We start from the raw sequence: 25,337 nt of genomic DNA on the forward strand, positions 1-25,337 counted from the left end.
TCGTCTGAATCTGGTTCGTCCACGGTCACTGGAGGTGGAAGGGGTGGTGGCATCCGCGGAAGGCCGTGTAGTAGTCATTGGGGCCATAGGAGGTCGGAGGGGAAGCATAGGGGAGGCAACATTCTTCTTCGTCGTCGCCATTGTGTTGTCTGCTGCCTTGGACGACTGCTGACACTCATGTTTGTCAGCCGGCTTGGGAAAGAGCGGTAGGCTAATCGCGTCGGTGCCACCCACAACGGCTGGGGAAAGATTTGTTTTCTCCTCACATATAATTTATAGGGGGTCTGCTAGAGCACTTAGAAGCATCGTGTATATTTTGGGGTAGGTCTCTGGTGGTGATAGTTCATATGGAGAGGAAAAAATGTTCACGGCCAGATAGTTATAACGGAAACGCAAATGGAGTGCAAGATGGTTGGTTGACTTTAGGACTTAGGTACTTGTACATCTTGAGAAATTCTCAATACATCTAAGTAGTGCAGCAGTTTAGAACATGTGCACCTACAGATAATCCAGAAATCCAATTCAGCTCTTGGGAGCATATGCTCCTGCCCGTTAAAAATGTATTTTGCAAATGTCAAAAAAACTAAAAAAAATGATTTGTTCATTGGCACACCCAAATGCTACCTGCAAATCTTTAGTGAAAAAGCTTTAGAATTTTGACATGTGCGAAAAAACAAATTGAACACTAAATGTTACCTCCTCCAAATGTTACACATAATTTTATTTTTTCACTGATGAAACATTACTACCCGTTTCGATAAATGCTTGTTAGACTAACATGAACATCCATAAAAAAAAGGTCAGATTTTTTAAAAAAAAATATTGTTTATTTTGATTATTTTTCATCCGAGAGCATATGCTCCTTAGAGCCAAAATGGCCCTTCCCAAATAATCGGCTAAGATATGATTAAGGAGCCACGCACAAAGAAAAGTAAATCAAACTTTTTGTCTTTTCATTGAATAACTTTTATTATGTGCCTACAAAGGCACCAAGTGATTTTGATGTGTTACGCGTACCTAGCTGTGTACCTTTGTAAGTACGACAGTAGTACAAACCAAGTGGTGTATAGCCTATGGTCATATTTTCTCGTTGTCTTTGAAGTATTCTTTTTTCTTTTACTCCCTCTGTTCCTAAATTTAAATCTTTTTAGATTTTTTTATGTGAACTATGTACGGATGTATATAGATATAGTTTAGAGTGTAGATTCACTCATTTTGCTTCGCATATAGTCTAGGTTAAATCTTTAAAAAGACTTATATTTAAAAATGAAGTGGGTAGTTGACACTTGACAAAAGTCCACTACCACAGAGTGAGGCCTTTTGGAGGCCGAGCTACCTGCAGGCCGCTATCTAGGCCATGTGTTAAGACGATGTGATGTGTGCAGCTTGTATTTGCAATGCATATACGCTAGCTATTAACTGGGAATACACAGGTGCCATTAGCTGGTGTGCTAGATTTGTACACGGGCCTCCGTTTGGGTGAAGATCTCAAGTACGTGATGTGCCTTCTGGCCAGATTTGAATTTTTCACATACGGCGCCAGGGCCTGGCTGATGTGTCATTAAATTAAATGGTATGAAGGCGATGATACTAGTCATTTACATTTGCTGGGAGGCGATGCACAGGTTTACCTTTTTCCAGTCGTCCACTTCCTCTGGCACACTACACAGGAGCGATTAAACCATGGATGGAATGGAATTCTTCATGAGTGTCAAAATTTATACTTGCTCTAATATTGGCATTCCGTTGGGTGTGCGGGGAATCTCAGCTAGTGTGATGCTATGAACCCCCAAAACGGTTTTTGCTACTAATCTCCGTACAACTTAACATGGTGCTAGTTAGAAAATAAAAATAAAATCAGTGACGAACAAGGTGCGTGTAATGATTTTAAAATAAAATATGACCACACCAGGTAGAGTGCATCTTATTTTAGCTGGTTAAAAATAAATATGATGTAAAACATAACAATAGAATAATTATTTTTCCATCTTCATCTGATAAAACACGCCACCATAAAAAATTGTAGGGTGCATCTTAATTGAAATGATTAGGACAATGGGGTATTATTTTTGATTGGCTGAAAAACTGAAGAGCATCAATAGTTGACCAGTTTTCAGTCTTTGCTAGAGGACCGACAATAAAATATGATTCCGTGTGTGTGATTTATCTTGTGCCCTTGCGAGTATAACATATGGGAATTTCTTGAAATTTTCACATCTGCAAAACTCTAGTTAGTGGAGTGCCATGAGGTCGATGTGAGGTGTGATTATGGTATGGCATCGAAGAACCAAATTAGGATGTATGGTTCAATTGGTCATGGAATTATTTGCGTGTGGGTGGGTAGGGGTGGGGGTGGGTGGGGGTTATAATAAACCACTAGTAAAAAGACAATATATTTGAATGCAATTTTTTCGCTGGGGCAGTTTTGTTCATACTGTGTGAAAAATTGATCATGGATTGAACGAGTTGTAGTATTTGTGTAAGGTTGGCCGATATATACTTATTTCTATATCACATGAGGGGTGGCTGATTGTTACTCCCTCCATCTGAAAAAGCTTGTCCCATATTAACAAGCTTTTTCGGATGAAGGGAGTACCTGCTAAGAAGAGCATGACTTTGAGAAAAGGTAGTGCATAAACATATTTGCCGGCAGAATTGGTGTGGTGGGTAAATAGTGCATAATTTTGAATTGCTGTAACCAACCTGGCACAAGTTAACGGAGTCAATGCCGTGCCGTGTACACGTGTCTCTGGCATGGTGCGCGCGTGACAAGACATGCAACTGGGCAGCATTCTTGGGAGCCGGCTCCTCTAACTTGCCTCTTGCCAAGTTAGGAGCCTAACATAGCCCATATCCACCTCACAAATCAGATCCGATGGCTCTTCTTTTCCCAGTACTTTCCTGCCGCTGTTGCCTCACCTCGATTCACGCTGCCACTGCCTCTCGCTCGATTGAGGCCGCTGCTGTATCTCGCTCGATTCAGGCCACCGCTGCCTCTCCAAGCCCCTGCAGCTGCTGCCTCTCCCTGATCCAAGCCCCTGCAGCTGCTGCCCCTCCCTTTATTCAGGCCGTCGTTGGTCTCCATCATGGACGAGGGCGAGCTGGATCGAGTTGATGGCGGCGCAGCGAGGGGAAGGTGGGGCGACGCCGCACGGAGGAAAGGGCAGGCTGGATGAGCTCGCGCAGAGGAGAACCAGCAGCAGACCGACGAGCTCGGACGGCTGATGAGGAGGCGAACTCATGGGAAAGAAGGTAGCGCGGCGGCGTTGTTAGACAGTGAGGTGCTTCTGAATTTTCCTCAATCCTATATTTGTTGCCTGTATCACTTATTAGCACTTATTCAGTATCACAGGAATAGAACAATCCTATATCTTTTTTTTGTAGATTTCCTCAAATCAAGAAGTACACCAAGTTTGGTTTGAGATCGCCGGTGATTATGATTTGATCCGTGGAGAAACTGATGTATCTAGGAAGTAAAAAAAGGATCTTCCAGAAACTAAATTAGTTGAACAAAATTACAAGTTTCATATTTCCCGTACAACTTGAAGGTCTACAAAAGTTCAACAATTGAAGGTCTACAGAAGTTCAACAAAATAATGATTCTGATGTTCTCCAAAGCATCATGATTAGAATATATCCTTAGGATATATGCATATTCAGTAGTTCAGTGAAGTTTGTAATGTGCTCATATCCTCGCAAGTCTTCCTCATTCAGAGTTTGCACCGTTGAATGATTTTCTTTTGTCTTGAACTCTGATTTTTTTCCGCTTTGTTATCTGTTGCAAGTGATAGTTTGAATATTAGTACTTGAGTAAACTACATTTGAATGGTACAATGTGTCAATGGTGCCTTGGATAAGGGTGGTGTGGTAGTTGTGGCTGGTCCTATCTTCTTTCTTTTGTACTGTCTTTCAGTCCAATCTTTCCGTCTTTTAGAATTTTTGTCTACCTTGTTGACTTCCTTCTTTTTTAGGCACGCAGCAGCCAACAAATCAGTTGTTGCTGGAGGAGTCACTTTGGCATTCAACAAATCGTCTGATGCTGGCGAAGGCACTTCTACATTCAACAACCGTCGTTTCACTTCCTTACTAAGGTTATCAAGTGTATTGTCGATCAAAATACAACATTCTTCAGAATGTGATGCTTCAGTTGCCAAGTTATTAAATTTGTGCGATAGGCCATTGTGGCGGAGAACTGCCTCTATATTTGGATCTGCAATCACAATCCTTCCATGACTATCCTTAACAGATCCTGCTCGTGCTTCTCGAGTCCATCGCTTCAAAATATAGCGTGATGGAAGCAACTTAATGTTCATCAAGTCAAGAACTTTTAAAGCATGCGCACACAATATTCCTAGTCTATCAAACTGACCACAACTGCATGATGATGTTTGTTCCACAGGGTTACCAGTAACTTCCCATTCTTCTTCAAATATTGGATGCTCAAAAGGATATCCAATTTTAACCATGTATTTGTATTGTCCATCTAGTGCTTCGGCGCATGCTGATATAGATTTCTGGTATTCCTTTTGAAAAAAATCAAATATAGCAGGAGTATAAAGTGGGCCGACTTGCATCAACATTGGGGTCTTCATTTTGATTCTTGGTAAGTACTTCCTGGAATCAAACTCTGAATTGACCTCAACATCTCTTTTTACTTTGACAGCTCTTTCGAAGTGCTGAAAGAACCGGGCAATGTCTAAATCTGATTTCAGATGATGCTTTAAGTCATTGTTGAGACTCTCACTTAGCTGCGTGCTCCGCATACCCAAGGTAAATGCATTTTTCATGAAACATTCTGCCCACTTCTCTTTTACTTTGTAAATGCTATCGAACCAAGTTTGTGTTGGCACTTGAGCCCTCATATTTTCAAATGCTTCCTCAAATTCTTCTTGGTGCACATGTTGATACATGCAAGCACTGAAATCTGCAAGAAGAGTTGATTCTTTGTCCATATAACTAGATAAATGTTTGACCGCATTTTGCATAATGTGGAAAGTACATAATCCGTGGCGTGTTTCCGGAAAAACATACCCAACTGCCTTTCCCATTGCACAGTCTTGATCGGTATATATGGTTCTAGGATGCTTCTCACTGTGTGCTAATAAGAAAGAATCAAACAACCATTTAAAAGATTCAAATGTCTCATCATACAGGAGAGAAGCACCAAAGATAACAGTTTCTCTAAAATGGTTGAATCCAACAAACACACCAAATGGCCGATGTTCCTTATTTGTTCCAAAAGTGGTGTCAAAGGTCGTGACATCACCAAAATGAGCATAATCAATTATCATCTTAGCATCAGCCCAAAAAATGTTTGTTATTTTTTCATCACAGTCCAGCTGTAAAACATATTTGAATGCTGGATTCTCTGCAGCTTTGTCTTGAAAATACTTCAACATGCTACCCGCTTCACCATACTTAAGGTCCCTTTGACGCTTAGTTCTCAAATGATTCTTGTGATCCCGAGGAGTGTAGCTCAGATTAGATGATCCACCAACCCGTCGACTAGCAAACTCATGAGCAGCTTTTGGTGCAATACCAGAGTAATCAGCACATTCAATTTCAAAAGCCTGCACGTTAGAGATCACTCTCTTTGATAGCAGTAGGTGAGATGCTTCTGGCAGTTGAAGTGTGTGATTGTGTTCAAGAAAAAGATCAGATATTGCCCAATTACCAGCTTCACGATTTATTGAAAGGGTCATACGAACTCTACAGTCAATTCTAGTCTCAGCTCTTGGATTCTTAACAATATTATCTCTTTTGTCTACTGCCTTTTTACCCTCTTTGAAACAAACATATTTGCAGGAGGTGACCTTCTGATCAAATTTGCTTATGTTTTTATACCTTTGTCTGATGCTGAACCCCATCCTTCCTCCATAATATCCCCAAAAGTTCCAAGCCTCATCTAGGGTGTTGAACTTCATGCCAAGCTGAGGTATCCAAGTAGGCAATACATTTTCTCTGTAGAATGCACAAGTGCAGAAAATAGTGTCACTCATTTGCAAAAATAGAGAGGAATCCAGCACAAAATAAAAAATGTTATTCTCACTTACTTGTTTCAATCTGCTTCTGGTTGGTTCTCCATTAGAGATTGACTCCAATAATTTGAATTCTTAGCAGATCTAAGACCTGTACTTGGTTCTTCCAATCCGGACACTCATGCATGAAGAAATGTGAGAAAGAACAAGAAAAAGTGAGGGAGGAAGGAGAGAAGTGTGGGAGCTGTGGTCCTAGGAAGAATGTATGGGAGGTGTGGTTCTATTTTGGCGGTAAAGTGAGCAGAGACTTTCATTTTCCCTCCAAAACGGAGCAGCGGTGGAAGTAGTACAGAACTGTAGCAAAGAGTAGTATTGGGAAAAGGAGAGGCATCGGATCTGATTTGTGCGGTGGATATGGGCTATGTTAGGCTCCTAACTTGGCAAGAGGCAAGTTAGAGGAGCCGGCTCCGCATTCTTGCACCTGCTAGTATACGTCAGCCAGCACTTTTTATTTGCTAGCAAATACGGGTACTGTGCAGCGGCCTCTTCTACAAAATACAGCCAAATACAGTAGTTGGATACCTGCTTGGCATGGATCACGACGAGCACTAACGGGGCTGATTCCGGCCTGCAGGTAGCTCGGCCACCAAAGACCATTTTCGACTACCACACAAACAACATATATGTACTACTATGTTTCTAAGTATAAAACCTTTTCGATATTTCAATACGGGATGTATATAGACATATTTTCAGATGTAGATTTATTTATTTTGCTTTGTACATTGGAATCTCTAAAAAAACTAATATTTAGGAACAGAGGGAGTATAACGCGTATTCGCATTGAAGTCGTATACTAGGAATCACATGCTTTTTGTGATTTGGTCTGGTGTCGCCATTTTTCTCTTTGGGGAATGTTGGGTGTGATGGTGTCGCCATTGTGATCCACGCGCTAAGCGGACAAGCTTTGTCTGAGCAAACTGTATGGCGGAGCAAAGACACATGTATGGCGTCCAAGACAACTATGATATTTTCTAATGGAAAATCTGAAAATGCTGAAATGGACAAGAATCATCTTTTCTTAGCAAACTGAAGATAGATAGCCGTACTATCATTTGTATAGTCCGTATGGTATTCAATGCATGTGTCATACGCCCGCCGCACCGGCCTATGCATGCATTGTTCAAGTATTGAGGTCATGCGATCATTGTGTATTCACAACAATCAGGATATTTCCACAACACCAATCATCGTTATACTACGATATCACCCACTGATCCCTCCCCCCTTCCATCTCGCATGCGCCAAATTTCACACATACACCACACCACTCTCCTGCCAAGTCCTCACCGCCCTCGACCGCTTGCCCTCGCCAACACGTCCGTCATGGCTTCCCCCACTTGCCCTTGCATCCGTGGTATCATGAAGCCCAGCGTGAAAGTGCATGCTCGTCTACCTGGCACCGCATGCCTAGCTGCAACTGACAAACCGAGGGTCGCTTCACGCCGCACTCATTTTCCGGTCACTTTGAATTCTCACCGGAGCACAGCACCCCTACTCCTCACTGAATCCAATACGTGGACCAGCTCGAGGGGAGGGGGGCTTTATTACTGCAGAACCGTCTACCAATGGCAGGCGTCAAAAGTCCATCAGCGACGGGTGAGGCTTTCAGGATTGCTCGTCACTGAACTCCCGACACTGCTAACTTCTCAATGTCGCCTGTCACTGGTAATGTTTGTACCTACGGCGGACACTGATTGTCGCCCGCCAGTGATATATTTTGTAAGGCCAAAAGAAAAGACTGTTGTCATGATAGTGTTTTTGGGCGTGGCAGCTTTTTAAGTTTAAGAGTAATAATAATATCATAGTCATATATAAAATAGTTCAAGAACCCACTTTAGTTTAACAAATCTCTAATGTTTAACACTTAAACATAACACTATGATAACCGCATAATATATACTCTCTCCATTCCACAATGTAGTGCTTCCTCTATCCCCGTGCTTCAACTTTGACCGTAAATTTAACTAGCAAGACCGATTGCGGCGGGAGCAAAACTTATATCAGTGAATTCGTATTTGAAAGAAGTTTTTAATTATGTAACTTTTTCTCCTGCCATGGTCGGTCTCGTTCATTAAATTTATGGTCAAAGTTCGACCTCGGGAAACGCGGTCGCATTATATTTTGAAATGGAGGGAGTATGTTCAATGAAGTGCTAGTACGATAGGAGTACGCGTACAAAATCGAGATCAACAACGAAACTGCTATGATGACTAGGGGCGTTGTACCACAAGTAGATGTCATCGTTGTTATCATCTACTTTGCCGAGAAATAGAATGAACGCTTTCTCATGTTTCATCCCTAATTATATTGCAATCTGTATCCAACGAAGACCACCAAAATAATTTGATGTGCCTCATTGGTGACCATAAGGGTCAGGGGTGTGGCATTCTTTAACATGGCCATCTTGAACTCAAATGTGTCCTCCATCTCCATGGGCAGGTTCACCGTACGCATGGAGTCAGCCCTTCCGCACCAAGGAATGCACTAAGCTTAACTGAAAGAAAATAACAATTAGATTTTTTGAACGCAACTTTATATACGTGAGACACTCATCAGCCATAACACAAGTTTAATTAAAACGTATCGTCCTCCCCAGAAAGTCCTTCTGAAAATATACGCATATTCCATTGCAAGTGAGAACCACCTGATGACATGCACCTACCGTGTTGTCGACACACCATGGGCTTACTTGGTTCATTGCCCACATTCTTGTTTAGAAGTTAAATAGAAAGCACCCCCCCCCCCCTCCAACCACCATCACCATACGCGGGTATACAGGCCCTCCCGTCGTCTGCCCAACGAGCGTGAGGATTCCCTCTTTTTTTATATAAAAACAATAACTCACAAACGTTCGTTGGGGGTGAGGACCCAGTGAACGCCCCCAACAACCCTTCAATCTTTTTCATGAATCTTGAAGCAGGCCTACTCACCACGTCAGATCTGAAAACTCGTTGGCCGAGGAACAAAAGCCGCATGAACGCTAACCCAACCAAACGGAGCCGCCAAGACTGGCTAGCGTGTACAGCCACCACTTGGGAGACTCGGGATCAAATACTAGCTCCTCATTTTTACTTTTGATTTTTTAGGTGTCAAAAATATGCAAAAACAAAAAATTGTTTAGGTACATGGCATTTTAAATAAAAATGCACATCACACATTTATAAAAAATTTAAATGGTCACACGGCAATTTTTAAAATATTTTATTGTAATGTTTCACATGTCTATTTTTTGTAAACATATTTTTTTAGAAATTTTATTATTAAAAGCATGACAATTTTATTATTAATAGCATGGCAATTTATTTATTTATTTGATCATGGCAACTTCATTACTATGTGCTTTTTGAAAATGAAAATGTAAAGCATGGAAAATTTCTTGTATGTTTTTTTAATTGACATGCAAATTTGCCATGTATTTTCTTTGGTAGGCTGCCATGGGATTCTTTTTATTTTGAATTTTGTCATTATGTTTTCTATGTATTGCTTTTTTATCACAAATTATCCACTTTTTTATGGCAAATTTTATACACCATGTTTTTTTCTGCGGGAGGGGATTTGCGTTTGGGCCAGAAGGCTAGCAAAAGGCCATGTATGCAGTGGGTTCATGAGGGCAACAATTTAGGTTTTCTACTACCGAAACAAAAAACGTTCGAGTTGGGGACAACTGGCACTCACGCACGAAATATATGGACCGGCCCAGTTATGTTTTTCTTAAATTGGTTAACTGGGTGACTTGCGACCGTTGTCGTTGACTGGTCTATGAGCAACCATTGACAATGAAGAGTTGAGTATCTACTTTTTCAAAAAGTAAAAAATCACAAAAATCAAAATATTTGAAAAGAAGTTTAATGATTTTTTTAAAGATCATGAAATTTGAAGGAAAAATCAGCAAATCTGAAAAAAGATCATGAAATTTGAAGGAAAAATCAGCAAATGTGAAAAAAGATCATGAAATTTTGGGGAAAATTGCAAATTTTAGAAAAATTCATGGATTTGAAAAACGTTCAAGACTTGGAAAGTTCATAAAAATGAAAATGAGAACAAAAGATCACAAGGTCGAATAAAAAGCTCAAAATATTTTAAAAAAAATCTTAATATAAAAAGTTCACGAAATTTGAGGAAAGAATTACTAATTTGTGAGAAAGTTCATTGATTTGAAAATAAAAAAATTCACAAAACAATTGAAAATGGGATTAAAATCTGAAAAAAGTTCATGAATATAATAAAAATGAAGCATGAAAAAGGAAAAAAATGTAATAAAAAAGAAAAATGAAAAAGTCTACATGGGTCAGCCCTTTTAGGTAGCAATGTTAGGCGTGTGCGCCATTTTGCAGAATGCACCTTGTCCGGTGCTTAATGCACCGAATCGGAGTTGGGATGAAATCGCTATTTGCACACAGCCCTATATCTCAGGGTCACTTGATATTAGGATCATTTTTTTACACACATTAAGAACCTCAAAGACATAAATAGAAAACCACCCGCCTCTATAGTCAATTCAAATGGGAACTACTCATTTTGCTACAACTGAGAATATTGGGAGGAAACCCAATCCGGGCAACACTATGTCTCACTTATGGCAAGATGTACGCATCCTTCACGTGAAGGTCAGCTCCAGGTGGGCCGGCCCAGGTGCATAGGAGGTGACAACCTCGTTTTTTTCTGTTTCTTTTTTACCTTTTTTGTTTTCATGTTTTGCTTTATTATTTTCACTTTTTTGTACTTCCAATTATTCCAGATATATATTACAAAAAAACCCTACATAAGACATTTAAAAATGTCAACCAAGCATTTGAAAAATGTTAAATGTGTATTGACAATGTTTCTCATGTATACAAAAAATGTATTAAAAATACAATGTGTATGAAAAAAATTTGATCATGTATTAGAAAAATATTAATCTAGCATTTGAGAAACTGTCGAACAAGTATTTTAAAAATCTTAATCAAGAATTGAAAATTGTGAAATGTTTACAGAATAAACGTTGAATATCTATTTAAAAATATTAATCTTGTATTTGCAAAATGCTAATATAGCATTTGAAAAAGATGTTGAAATGTATAGAATAATGATGACCATGTATTCAAAAAATGAATTAAAAAATTGTTAAATGTGTACAGAATAAATGTTGATCACGTATTTAAAAATTGTTACTCTTGTATTTGAAAAATAATAATCAAGCATTTGTAGAAAAAATAAAATGTATAGAAAAAAGCTGATCATGTATTCAAAAAAATTAATCTTGTATTTAAAAAAAATAATCAAGCATTTGAAAATGTAAAAAATGTACATAGGAAAAAAAGTTAATCATGTATCTTAAAATGTTTAACTTCTATTTGAAAAATGTTAAGCTATTAGAAAAATGTATTGCATATATACCAAAAATGTATGATGTGTATGGAAAAGGTAGACATAAAAAAATATAAGATTTAAAAAAATGACAATCATGTAGTTCAAAATGTTAAACATGTAAATAGAAAATTTTTCTAATGTATACTAAAAATGTTGAATGTGTATTGAAAACCAAGAAAAAAAAGGAAATAAAGAAGCAGGAAAACCCAAGAAATAAGTAATGAAAAACAGTGAAACCGAGATAAAAACATAGGAAGATGTCAGAAGCCAATCAAAACCAAGAAACGAACAAAGAAACCCGAAGAGAAAATGAAGTAAATAAGAAAGAAGAAAACCAGTGAAAAGCAGGAAAGAAAAGAAAAAAATAACGGGGAAAACTAGTTGAAACCGATAAAGAAACGAAGAAACTAGTAAAACAAACGAAGAAAACTTAGAAAACAAAAATATACCTAAAAAGAAACAAATAAAATTAAAGAGAAAAACGAGCGAGTGAGCGAGAAGTGAACAAAACCAGCGATGCGAGAGAGCCGTCCTGTTACTTTTTTTTTCTTTTCGAAAAGGAGGCGTACCCCCGACCTCTGCATCTCTTGATGCACACAGCCATTTATTAAAAATAAGTTGCCGTCCTGTTACTATCCCGAAGCTTCAGCCAGGAGCTTACATCTCATTCTCGCTGTAGGCGGGATATAAGCTACCGCGGCCAAATCCAACCTATTCCTGCTCATCATTGGGGCCTTCACTATATGGCCCCAAACCCCAACTGTCTCTGCCTGCTAGTAGGAGTAGGATTTTATAGCGAGAATGAGAGGCTCCTCTGCCGGACAAACTTGCTTAAATCTTTGCAATCATCTGTGTCTTCAACAGACAAGAAGAAATCAAAAGTGCATGCGTAGGCTGTTGGAAACTCAAAGAAAATCGTCGGATGCATATTCTAATTTTCCTCCGTCGTTGGCAATGAGTTGCAGCTGCACCAGAGCAGAGAAGATGCCTTACTGTTGGAGCTGTTTTGTTGGCATGCGGATACTAGGGGCCAACAGTGGATCCAGACACCACTGGTGCACTACAAAACACCCGGGTTTTGTGCGTCATGCACGCTGATGATTGTTCATCTTATACATCAATCAATCAATAAATAAATATGGTGTTGCTATCAATCTGCTTCCTGGTTACTGCCGCGGATTAGACTGGCCGCATTCACCAAACGACCAATTGAGCTGCCAGCAATATGGTCAAACAAACTCTCCTTAACTTATCTAGTGGGCCCAAAGTTGTAGGAGTACTAGTGAAAATAATACGCACCATGGTTCGAGAACAAAACAGACTCGGGCACCCGGCTCTTTCCTGGGAAATCTCCCACGGCTTATTAGCCACCGGCCCATGTGGACGGATGCGGCCGAAATTGTGGCATAAAGCTTGTGTCCTTCCGTGGAGAGTACCCAAACAGCATATGAAGTACGAGGGCCATGTGGAAGGTAGCCACCCTCGCCCTCGCCCTCCTTAATAAAATCCAACCTACCACACCAATCGGCTATGCTCATGCTCTTGGAATTCTAGCTTTGCACTGCACACTTGCGGCGGAGGAAGGAATTCGACGGATAAGAATTGTTAATCTCGAAGCAACTAATGTAAGTACAACTTGGAAGGTAGTATCACGGCATGTGGAGATTGGCGCAATCGCTTGTGCTGGCGACATCTGGAGATCCATATCTACACCCCGCCGCACACGCATGTAACAAATGTTGGTTCAGGGAACGGCGACACCGAAGATAAACAAACGGCCGCAGGACCATCTCCGCTTCTCGTCAATCAGAGCAGGGCAGTAGTAGATGATTTTATTCTGGTACTAATCTGTAATAGATCATTGTTAGACTATGATGGATGGATGGATGATTTAGTACAGGCGAAAACATGTAGCAAACGTGACAGATCAACAGATATAGATGATCTTTCCGACGGAAAATCAACTATTGTAAACCGTGCTTTTCACCTAGAAAATGTGCAGACAAATCTCGTTGGCCGTCTCTGTTGATGTCACTCCGAAAGGGATGTTGCTGTGCCTCTGCCTGTGCGCAATCTCAATCTTCTATCTACTGATTATCCAGCGTCAGGCCATCAACACGCCGCCTTGTGTCCATCGAGGAGTACTGCAAAGCATGACCCGTCAAAATCCGTAACCCCGTTGGTGCCAGGCTCATGGCTCGAAAAAGCTCCGCACCAGTCATGGATCCACCGATGCATCATTTCTTTAGCACAAGTTCCATTGCCAGAGGCCCTGATCCGACTCACCCGGTGAAAAGGAAAAGACCATTCTCTTATACAATTCCACGCTAGCGTTTTCGCTGTCACCGGAAAGAAAGAAGGACGAAACAAATCCATGATGGACGCACCAACCAGCCTTAGTGGGCGTGACACAGCGATGATCCGGACGCAATCTTTCCCCAGCTGTTCACTCTATCCGTATCCAATATGACAACAGGTTAGCAGGGTAGTTTAGGATAGAGCGGCTTTAGGTCAGGTTTATGATAGTCTGTCCAGCTAGGCGCTTATTTGGCAAGCACATCATCTGAGTTTAGGTACCAATTTTTTGACAGGATGTTTAGGTAAGAAATTATCTTACTTTTTGACCTGAAAAAAAAAGAGCTTTTCAATGGAAACGAATGCAAGCATTGCGCAACTTGACCGATTTTGGGGAGAGGAGACACCGGAGGTTGTACTCCAGCTTTTTGGTCTCTTATTAAATCATCTGGAAAAAAAAAAGAGGATCAAATTTTCTAGTAAATACTAGAAAAAAAGGCATACGTCGACGTTTTCCCAAAAGTCTTCGTAGACCTCTTTCCGATGAAAAATCTTTTTTGTGCCAGGAGGGCAAGCGGTCAAAGCAGAAAGGGTTCTCGCTTCTCCGTCTGGAAGGACACCAAATGGATCAAATCCTATCGATCTTTCCTTACGACTCGACTTCAAAAAAAAGGCCGCAGAGGGCTAAAGGCATAGCCCCTCTGGGATGTAAAATATCTCTTCTCACCATCCCCATAGTGTATGAGACAAATGTATACATTTCGATTAGGGTCGTATTCTATGGTTACGATTCTACCAGATATGAATCTCCTGCCCGGTCACACACATCATCTCGAGCGCGGAATCTACTACTCTAACAAGATACTCGGCTCGGGTAAATCATGCTTTCGTTATGCGAGGAAAGTGAAAGGAAAGAGGGAAAGGGAGACACTGGGCAATCCGGAATCGATGAAATCACTGTTTTTTCGCCTTGTAATATGTCCGGTTACATTCCAAAGATGAATCAGACCAGGAGATAGATAAGCGCTATGGCGGACCAAAGAAAAACTACTTCTTCTGGATCCTAAATTAATAAAATAAAGAAGTGAATTTTCAAATTTTCTGCGTTAACAATCTACATTCATTCACAAAAATGAAATGCGCTTCAATTCGATCAAGCAATCAATGACAGCGCAGAACACTCTGGCCCTTAGAATTTGTTTGCATGGATAGATGTAAACCCAAACAAATGTGGTCAGAGAATCAAGCCAGGCAGCAGCGTGCATTACATACATACATGTGGCGTTTCAATTCGAGTGGGCTGGGCCAGGGCACTGTAGCAGTACCAGCACTAGCACACACACGGCACAGACGATCTGTCTGTCCATCGGGGATGCGCTGCGCTGTCCAGCGATGGATCGGACGGTCTCAGCAGGGCATGCCAGGACAGGTGGACAGCGACCCCCCGCAAAACCAGCAGCAAATCGCAATTATCTGCCGAGCGTATGTACTACTGTACGTAGGTGGCGTCGCCGCTCTCCTCCATTATTGTGCTGCTGCAGCTGCAGCTGCTACGGCACATGTCCGTCCGTGGGTACGAGCAAGTGTACGCACGCATGCCACGTCCATGTGTCCGACGCGTAGGGTGATAGAGGATCGATACAGTGTCCCCTTGACCGTTGGGCTTTATGATAACCTAAACCGTACTTACTTACTTGGCACGCCTGGGACTTGCTTAAACCTCCTGGGTAATCATGGCGACCGATCGATCTATCATCGTCATTGGATTCCCTTTTTTGAGTTTGAAATTTATGCAAGTATTTGAGCGGCCAGGAGGGAAGGAGGGAGAATGATCCGGTCTGGATCTCATGTGGGCATTGACCGGTTGTGCATGCATGTGCGTCCTCAATCAACGGTCATGTTGGCCTGTGTGTTCGGCCGGCCGCTCCTGTATCTGAGATACTCCTCCTGCATGTCATGTCGTGTGTTGCGTTGCATCTTGTGTGTTGTGCGGTTCCCAAAGTTATACCAGCTCGGTAGAATCGCACATGCAAGCCGCAGTAGCTCGGGTCTGTCTCATCGGCAGAGCAACGCACACCCTATCCTGTTCAGCCGTGTCTATTTTTTTTAGCATCAGTACAGACATAAACGCTCATATACACGCGCATACACTCACCCCTATGAACGCACACACGCACACCCTACCCCTATAAGCATCTCCGAGAGATTGAGCCGGCATATCATCTTGAGATTTACGAAGTCACCGTAGGCGCCTCGTCGTTGACGGGAACGTCTCCTCCCACTGAAAGCGTATCGCCGGAAATCCTGAAATAAATTCAGGAATAATGCGAGCACCAGGATTTGAACTCTGATGGGTTGGGGATACCAGTGTCTATTTTTTTTAAGGTAAAGCAAAGCTTTATAAATCAACGGTGGCTGGGCATATCACCCAACACACGATCAGCCACACTAGGCGGTACAGTAGTGTTCCACTCCATACAAATGTCTGGCAAGCACATCCGGCCTATTTGAGCTAGTTCATGAGCTACAGAATTTGCCTCCCGACGGCATGCTCGTATAGTGAACTTTGAAAACCATATCTTGAGTTGTAGTTTTATGTCCTCGATGGCTGCAGCATACGGTGAAGAATCCGTTTTCCCAACATCCAGAGCCTCCGCGAGCAGCTGTGAATCTGTTTCGAAAACCACTCTAATGGCGCCTAAGTCTGTTGCCGTCGCCACTGCCGCAGTCATTGCCCCGATCTCGGCCGCAAAGGCGTCCGTCGTGTGATCCAGCCTACCCGCTCGGGCTGTTACCACATGTCCTTCTTCGTCCCTAGTGACCACGCCCCATCCACCCATGCTTCCTCCCGGCGTAAAGGCACCATCAAGGTTGATCTTAATCTCATCATTAGCGGGAGGGGCCCATGCAATGGAGGCCGCTTTCCCTGGCCGATTATACACTTCTTCATATTCCAGTGCATCGCATCTCGTTCATCGGACTACCTCCGATACATGGATAGGCTGCTCCCCTTCCCCTTTTTTGTTTCTGTTATTCCACCAATGCCACCAAAATATCACAATAAGCATCCTCTTCCTCTCATCTAGCTCCCACAATTTATCGAGCATTGCATGCACCCCCCCCCCCCCCCCTGATACCTTCAAGCTGCATACGTTCCTTTTCAAGGCCCATTGCCCGCCATCCTTTACACTTGATGAACAAATGTGCCCCATCCTCCTCCACCCGCCCGCAAAGAAAACAGCGAGAGTTCTCCAGCTTCATCCCTCTCCTCATCAGGTTAGTGCATAACGCCAGGGATTGGTGCTTCATTCGCCAAATAAACATATGCAGCTTAACTGGGCAGCGCATCTTCCATATATGTTTCCATGTCAGGTCTTCATGCCTCTCGAGCTGCCCCGCGCCAGCAGTGCTCGACCCGGGCGCCCATGTTTGTGCTTGTTGACGTAATTCAACATGGATTTTGTAAGCACTCTTGACTGAAAATTCGCCCTTCGGATCAAAGTGCCAAACATTAAAGTCATCTACCCCCTCTCGAAGGGGAATGTTAAGGATCTGTTTTGTGTCCTCCTCGCAAAAGGTGTCCCGGACTAAGCTCCTCATCCCAGCTGCCAGTAATTGGGCTAATGAGTTCACTGACTGTAGTAAGAAGGTTCGCCCCCCTTGGTGTGATTACTCGCCTTGACCATGATCTGGATATCCAAGGATCCGACCAAATATTCACCGTAGCCCCGTCCCCGATCCTCCGGATGTAGCCCTGCTTCACGAGGTCTATGCCATGCAGAATGCTGCGCCATGAATAAGAGATTCCATCATGGGCTACAGCATCGAACACGGGTCGTCCGGGGTAGTATCTCGCCTGCAAAACCCTTGCGCAGAGACTGTCGGGGTTCTGGAGGAGGCGCCATCCTTGCCTCGCCAACATCGCCATATTGAAATTGTGCATACCACGGAATCCCAAGCCCCCCATTGCTTTCGGCCTAGCAAGTTTGTCCCAGCTTATCCAACGCATTGGGTTTTGCTTGTCCTGTTGACTCCACCAAAATTTTCCCATCATCGTGTTCAATTCAGCACAAAAGGTCTTGGTGAGGTCGAAGCATGGCATGGCGAACACTGGTATAGCCTGAGCCACGCCCTTCACGAGTACTTCTTTGCTTTCTTTTGCTAGGAGCCTCTCTTGCCAACCATGGACTCTCCCACACATGTTGCGTTTAATATAATTGAACGCCTTCCTCCTCGATCTGCCGACATGTACCGGGAGTCCTAGATATTTCTCATTCCAATCCTCATTCTGGATCCCAAGGGTTCCTTTGACCGATGCCCTCTCAACATCGCCCGTGTTCGGACTGAACATGATAGCGGATTTCTCCGTGTTAATGCACTGTCCAGAACTGTCCTCATATAGTTGTAGCGCCTCCCGGAGGGCCGCTGCCTCTTGCTGCTCCGCTTTGATCAACAGCATGGTGTCGTCCGCAAAAAAGAGATGGGACACACATGGCGCCCTTTTGCAGATTTTAACTCCATGCAATGCACCCCTTCATTCTGCATCCATCAGCGCTGCTGTCAAACCCTCCGCACAAATCACAAACAGATAGGGGGACGCCGGGTCTCCTTGCCTTAGACCCCGAGAAGGACTGAACTGTTGAGTAACCTCACCGTTTACTCTGATCTGTAGCGCACTTTCCTTACACACTTCATTACTAGCTCGACCCACCTTCTACTGAAACCTAGCTTGATCATCATGGCCTCCAAGAAACACCATTCTACCCTATCATAGGCTTTACTCATGTCTGCTTTGACCGTCGCATATCCAACCTTGCCGGTTCTCTTGTTCATCAAGTAGTGGGAGAGTTCATAGGCTATAAGAACATTATCTGTGATGAGCCTTCCCGGCACAAAAGCGCTCTGGTTCTCTGAAATAATGGCAGGAAGGATTATCTTCAGGCGATTTGCAATGACTTTTGACACCAATTTGTACACCACGTTGCAAAGGCTGATTGGTCATAGATCCTTGATCCTTCTCGGGTTCTTAACCTTGGGTATGAGCACGACCATTGTATCATTCCACCCTTCTGGGATTTCTCCTCCATCCAGGACCGCAAGCACCTCTTCCACTATCTTATCTCCCATGAAATGCCAATGCCGTTTAAAAAAACAGTCGGCATCCCATCAGGTCCCGGCGCCTTGAGATTGCCAATATGATCTAGAGACGCCTTGATTTCTTCCCGAGTAAACTCTGCATCCAGTATTGCATGCATTTCTGGAGTCACTTGCGGTTGGACCTTGTCGATCAATTCAGGCATTCGGTGGGGGTTGGAGGACGTAAAGAGTTCCTGAAAAAAGGAGCACACATAATTAGTTAAATCCTCTCCCTCTGCTACTACTTCCCCATTCTCCCTTCCGATCTCCTTGAGCCTATTGGTTCTCTTCCTAGCCAACGCCACCGACTGCAGGTATTTGATGTTACAGTTGCCCCCCTTCAGCCACAATATGTGAGCTCGTTGCTTCAACTTTGTATTCTTATTCTCCTTTAGGTCGTGGACTAGAGCCCTCAACCTTGCTTCCTCCTTAATTTTCCCATCCGACACTGGCTCCTTCATGCACCTCTCCAACTCCCTACGTGCCTTCTTGATCCTCCCCTCGAGCTCACCTACCGCCTCTCTACTCCACGTCCCCATCTGCCCAGCGATCGTTTTTAAGGCTTCGGTTACATTCCCCCTTCTTCCCTCACAACCTCTCTCCCATGCATTCTTGATCACCTCCTCACACCCCTCCTCCTGCAGCCATCGAGCCTCAAACCTAAATTTATTATCTCCAACTCTCCATTTCTTTTCCTCCCCTTCCAGTTGCACAACTATCGGTCGATGGTCCGAGTGTCGTGGTTCTCCGTTGATAACTACAAACTGTGGAAACATGTCACACCACTCCTTATTTGCCACTGCCCTATCAATTCACTCACAAATGTATGTCCGCAACTCCTTGCTATGGTTCCTCCAGGTGAAGGTATCTCCCTCATACCCAATATCCCGCAAGTTGCAGTGATCAAGTGCCTCCCTGAACGCATCAAGGTAGTGCTGCGGCCGATCTGCACCCCCACCTTCTCGTTGCTTGCTAAGATTTCGTTGAAGTCGCCAAAACACAACCACGGCCTATATGCTTGATGTTGTTGCTTCAGAATCTTTAGTAGCCTCCATGTTTCTGTTTTCCTCTTCAATTCAGATTCTCCATAAACCCCCGTAAGCCGCTAGACTGATCCATCCTTCCTAGTTACATCCACATCCACATGCCTCCTCCCGTATGATTGAAGAGTAACGTCAACTCCCTGCCTCCAGAACAATGCCACCCCTCTACCGCTTCCTTCATCCTTCCAAGCGACCATGTTGGCGAGCCCCAACAGCCACCGAAATCTTCCCAACTCCTTTTCCTTCAGCCTAGTCTCACATAGAAATAAGATATCAGGTTCCTCCATTCTTCCTAGTTCGAGAAGAGATTGAAGTGTCGGGTCGTTCCCGAGTCCCCGGCAGTTCCAACTTACGAGTTTCGTTGCTCCCGGCGGGCCTGCACTTGCATCCCGGCCGATATGATCATGTTGTGCTCGTCCACTACTGGACTGGTATCCTTCCCTCCTCTTACTTACAAGCTACTGCTGGTACCGCCTCCCTCCGACTTACTCTTCTTCGCCGAAGATGGTTCCTCCACCTCCATGCAATCACCATCACTTTTCCCCAGTTTAACCCCCAGTTGGTCATGTTGGACACCGCTTTCCACCCTCTCCCTCCTTCTGAACTTCTTCCCTTCTTTCTTACTGTTATTCCCTTCTCCACTTAACCCCGTTCGGCCTGCAACTTCCATCTTATCCTGCTCACGTTCCCCTCCTGTAGCTAACTCTTTTGGTTCTATGCCAGGTTCTGCGCCATTAGGCGCAACCTCCACCACGCCATTCGGCTTCTCCGGTGCAGTGTCCTTCGAGTTCTGCGTGGTTAGCCCGAATTGAAGAGCTCTGGCAACGCTACCTCCTGTTTGTTCCCCTTCTTTCTCCGTTAGCTTTAGCGGGCTTGTTACTTCCTTCTCCTCCCCTCCTGCTATCTTATCATTGCTTCCTGATGCCGCCCCCTCCTTCCTCCAAGATGGGGCATCGCTGCCCGACCCACCAGAACCTCTGCCCCAGCTGTACTGCCTATGTTCTCCTTGGGAAAAGTTCCCCTCACTTCCTCTCCCTCCACTCAGACTTCTACCACTGTTGTTGCGTCTCCCCTCATTCCATCTACCTCTCCCTCCTTCCTCCTTCTTGTGGCTCTCCTCTGCTCTCATCCATGGGTCGTACTGGGGTTCTTCACCTCTCATAGGTTTCATGCTACACTCCTTCTCCCCATGTCCAATAATCCCGCAGGTGTAACAGAAATCTGGCATGTGTTCATACTCAAAACGGCACCAGGTAGCTCTTTCCTTTTCTTCTTCTTGCTACTGTCCTCTCCCTCCGCTACCTCCACCAGCATGTTGTCGTCTGACTTCCTCTCCCTGTCTAGCACGAAGCCCCTCATGATCGGTTCCTTAATATTCAGTTTCACTTTCACGTGGAGGTACTTCCACACAGCTCTCCCATCATGCCCTACAACCACCTCGACTAGTTCGTGAAAACCTGCGCCAATGCGCTCACCTGTGGCTCTGTTCATGTACCCGAGTGGTAGCCCAAACACATGGAACCATATTGGGATCAGGTTGAAGTCATATTTATCTACCGTCTTCTCCGGGTCGAAATCCTCCATTACTAAGAGTTCCTTATCAAACCACCACGGTCCTTCCTCCAGTGCTCGCCTCCAACCCGCCGGTTAACGGAAGGTAAATAAGAACACATTGGACTCCACCTCTTTGCAATCCAAACCTTTAATGGGACACCAGATCCTCCCCAGCGTTTGCCCAATCACGCTGGCATGTGCGGGTTTCTCCGAGAAGAGTTTTCCCATCGTCTGTGGTTCTTTGGCCGCCCAATCCGCTGCCTTCCCTATCTCCTCCTCTCCAATCTTCAGCCCTCTCTTCTCTGCCTCCGACAGCTTCAACCACAGCCCCTCGACTCCTTCCATTCTCCCCTCCGCCTTCAACCTCCAGAGACCAAGAAACCCTAGGGACCGACTCGGTGGTGTACGACCGCGTTCCCTAGCACGCGGAAGGCTTATCATGGATGGGATGGATTGGTGGACACCTGCTGTGGCGATGGATGCAAGGGAGGGGGGAGGATCATCGATTTCAAGATCCCCGCCGCCAGGAACCCTACCCTCCACGCGATCGCCCTCGGGATCACCACTCCGGAAATTACGCCAACCGCCACCGAGAGGGGCGGACCTGCCCGGATCGCATAGCCGTGTCTATTTTGGCTCAAACGGATAGAAGCGACGGCCCAACACGTGAACTGTCCGTAAAAAACATCTGTTTTGTGTCCGGCTCAACCCATTTTTAACGCAAATCTGCTTCTCGTTTGCGTCTAGACGGACACCGAACAAACGCCCACACGCCCGCTACTCGTCCATCTCGGGCCCGCCTGTCAGCCGACCACCTACTTCCCACCACCCATATTTTGCGCGGATGAGTGGACGGACCAACCTGCCAGGCACCCATGAATGAACAACAGTCGTTGTCCTTCTTAGTGTGGAAGCTGTGGACCAGCCAGTCCACGCTTCCACTCCCGTCCCCCACATGCCTCCTTGACCCCAGACACCAAACCCTAGTTCATCATCATTGCTCTTTCTCCTCTTCTCATCCACCTCCTCGCTGGCCACCATAGTCTGGTGGAACTCTGGCCACAAGCGAGGCACGACCACGAGGTCGGGTCCTTCTCCGGTCACCGCCGCTCCACCCGCTCCCCACCGCATGCGCAGCCCGTGTTCAGCATCTCGCCGCTGCCGGCCCCGCGGCGCATTCGGCCCTATGTCGGGGCCGACATTTGCCGACGCTATTGGAAGACATCGACGCCCCTCCACATCCCCAACAATTGGCATCTCTTCGCGGATCGGGTGCCGATCCCATCGGTCCCGGCGAGCGGACGCGCACGGCGTGAGGAGATCGATCGACGCCGCGCCCGCCCGCCACTGACTGGTGGGTTCACCGCCGCACCAGCCGCTCGGCGCGTACGCGGGTGTGAGGCCTCACACCGACGATGTCTCCTTCCCCATCCCCGTCGCCACCTCCTCCCATGACCGAAGAGGACGAGGCCGAGCTCATCCGACGGGTGATGCAGGACTCCATCAACACCCACGACGAACGCCAACGGGAGGTCCTCAAAACCCAGTTGGGGCTCTCTGCGGCCGACGACGTCGCCATCCCGGAAATGGCAATCAAGGAGGAGATGGTGGAGGAGCCCCTCGTCGATGAACCCGTGCATGGTGGGCGGGAGGTGGACGTGGTCGTCCACAGCAGAGGAGATGATTGTCGTCGCCACCGGAAGAGATGGTGCAGACGCGGCCGGCCAGGCAGCTCCCGCACACGCCTCCAGCCCATCTCTGGACGCCACCACCGTACATCAACCTCACCATGGACGACGACGAGGACGGCGAGGCGTGAAGACGACGGCGGCGGTGACGTGTAAATCTATGTTTTTCTGTTTTTTAAGTATAAGTTAAGTTTAACTATGTTCGAGACTAGTTTGAACAGTTTTAAATTTATGGTAATTCACATTTGTGTTTTAGGTGCTTTTTTACATATGCAGGCGCCTTTGTTTTGGAATGGGATGCAGACAAGTTGGCACGGACCATGCGTTTCTGCGGACTGGCAAAACCGGACATAGGGGTGGAGTTGGCGAAAAAGCATTGCAGAGACCGAGCTCCACATAGCTCTTTATTTTTTTCAGCGAAAATACTATTTTCACACATTGAAAAAATCTGAAAAAAGTCTATATATACATGTGTATTTGTATTATACACGTATGAAATTTCATGAACATATATGTTTTCATGTAGTGTATATGAAAAAGATAAATACACAGATTAATATAGGCTATATCTTTGTTGTTTTTATGTCAGATATTTATCTTTTTTGTGTAGCACGCAAATAACTGAATTACATGATGAAACTTTTTACCTACTTGACAAACATGCATATGTATTTGTATAAAAAAATTTGATATTTTTTAAAACTTTTAAGTATATTTTGAAATTTTTTTTGGCAAAACGGGCTCAATGGAGCCCGGCCTCTGCGACGCCGGGCTCCATGGAGCCCGTTTTATCAAAAAAAAATCAGAATATACTTAAAAGTTTCAAAAAATATCAAATCTTTTTATACAAATACATATGACTGTTCGTCAAGTTACAAAAAAGTTTCATCAGGTAATTTGATTATTTGCATGCTACACAAAAAAGATAAATGTCTGGCCCAAAAACGACAAAGATAAAGCCCATTTTAATCTGTGTATTTATCTTTTTTGTATACATTACATGTTAACATATATGTTCATGAAATTTTATACATGTATACTACAAATAAACATCTATGTATATACTTTTTTTCAGATTTTTTCAATGTGTGGAAATAGTATTTTCGCTGAAAAGAAATAACGAGCTATGTGGAGCTCGGTCTCTGCTATGCTTTTTGCAGAGGCCGGGCTCCATTGAGCCCGTTTTGCCAAAAAAATTTCAAAATATACTTAAAAGTTTCAAAAAATATCAAATTTTTTTATACAAATACATATGCATGTTTGTCAACTAGGTAAAAAGTTTCATCATGTAATTCAGTTATTTGCGTGCTACACAAAAAAGATAAATATCTGACATAAAAACAACAAAGATATAGCCTATATTAATCTGTGTATTTATCTTTTTCATATACACTACATGAAAACATATATGTTCATGAAATTTCATACGTGTATAATACAAATACACATGTATGTATAGACTTTTTTTCAGATTTTTTCATTGTGTGAAAATAGTATTTTCACTGAAAAAAATAAAGCTATGTGGAGCTCTGTCTCTGCAATGCTTTTTCGTTTTGATGCTTTCACCGCCGGTGAGGATCCCGATGCGAAAGTTTACACAGGGTACTGGCGCTGTCAGGGCACTGGCCCCTCTTCCGCGCCAGCTTTTTTCACTTTCTACCCATGCGCAGCGCGGCGCGGGCCCGTCAGTCCGTGACCTTTCTCTCGTTTTACTACCTACCGCATGCCAATGACAACCTGGTCCACTGGCGGTGGTCCCGGCGCGTCAGACTAAGGTAAATCCACCGTCCACACCAGCACCACTACCACGTGGCCCGCCCCTGTCCTTGAAAGGTCGCCCATGTGCAACGGCCTCCAGTACGAAAGGACATCGTTAATTTCTCATCAGCGGGTGACTTGACTTGTGCGGAAGGGAATCAGCGATGGGTCCCGCATGTCAGCCGCGGCCGTCCCCGAGGCCTCGGAACTGATGCCCCGGCCCCTTTTGGCCGTTACCGTTACGCTTTTGCTCCTCCCGATGAACGCCTTTCGGCCGCGTTCCGCTTCCGAAGAGGGTGGTCACTCGCCTGTCACTGACTCGTGGGCTCAGAGACCCGTGGCCCGCATGGCAGGGAGCCGAGTGCGTCGTACCACAAGTTGTGGCCCATGAAAAACAGAGCCTCCGACTCGACCGTGATTCCACCCATCAACCCACCGGCTCGTAGCTTGATTCACCCTTTTTTTAACGG

The 25,337-nt window shown here is 44.5% G+C and overlaps 1 protein-coding gene across 1 annotated transcript; it reads right to left on the reverse strand.

Annotated features, from left to right (window-relative positions):
* Nucleotides 1–3,385: 3,385 nt before the first annotated feature.
* On the reverse strand, nt 3,386–6,262 carry LOC147979988 (protein FAR1-RELATED SEQUENCE 5-like). Its single transcript, XM_087547306.1, has one exon. It carries the CDS (start codon nt 5,997–5,999, stop codon nt 3,816–3,818), a length of 2,184 nt encoding a protein of 727 aa, XP_087403432.1. The 5' UTR covers nt 6,000–6,262; the 3' UTR covers nt 3,386–3,815.
* Between the last annotated feature and the right edge of the window lie 19,075 nt (nt 6,263–25,337).

The sequence above is a fragment of the Triticum urartu genome, chromosome 3A (assembly GCF_056163025.1).
Source record: "Triticum urartu cultivar PI428250 chromosome 3A, HENAU_Tu73, whole genome shotgun sequence".
Classification (NCBI taxonomy): Eukaryota; Viridiplantae; Streptophyta; class Magnoliopsida; order Poales; family Poaceae; genus Triticum; species Triticum urartu.

Coding starts and splice junctions, on each gene's coding strand:
- LOC147979988 (XM_087547306.1), bottom strand. CDS start 5,999: ATGAGTGACACTATTTTCTGCACTTGTGCATTCTACAGAGAAAATGTA.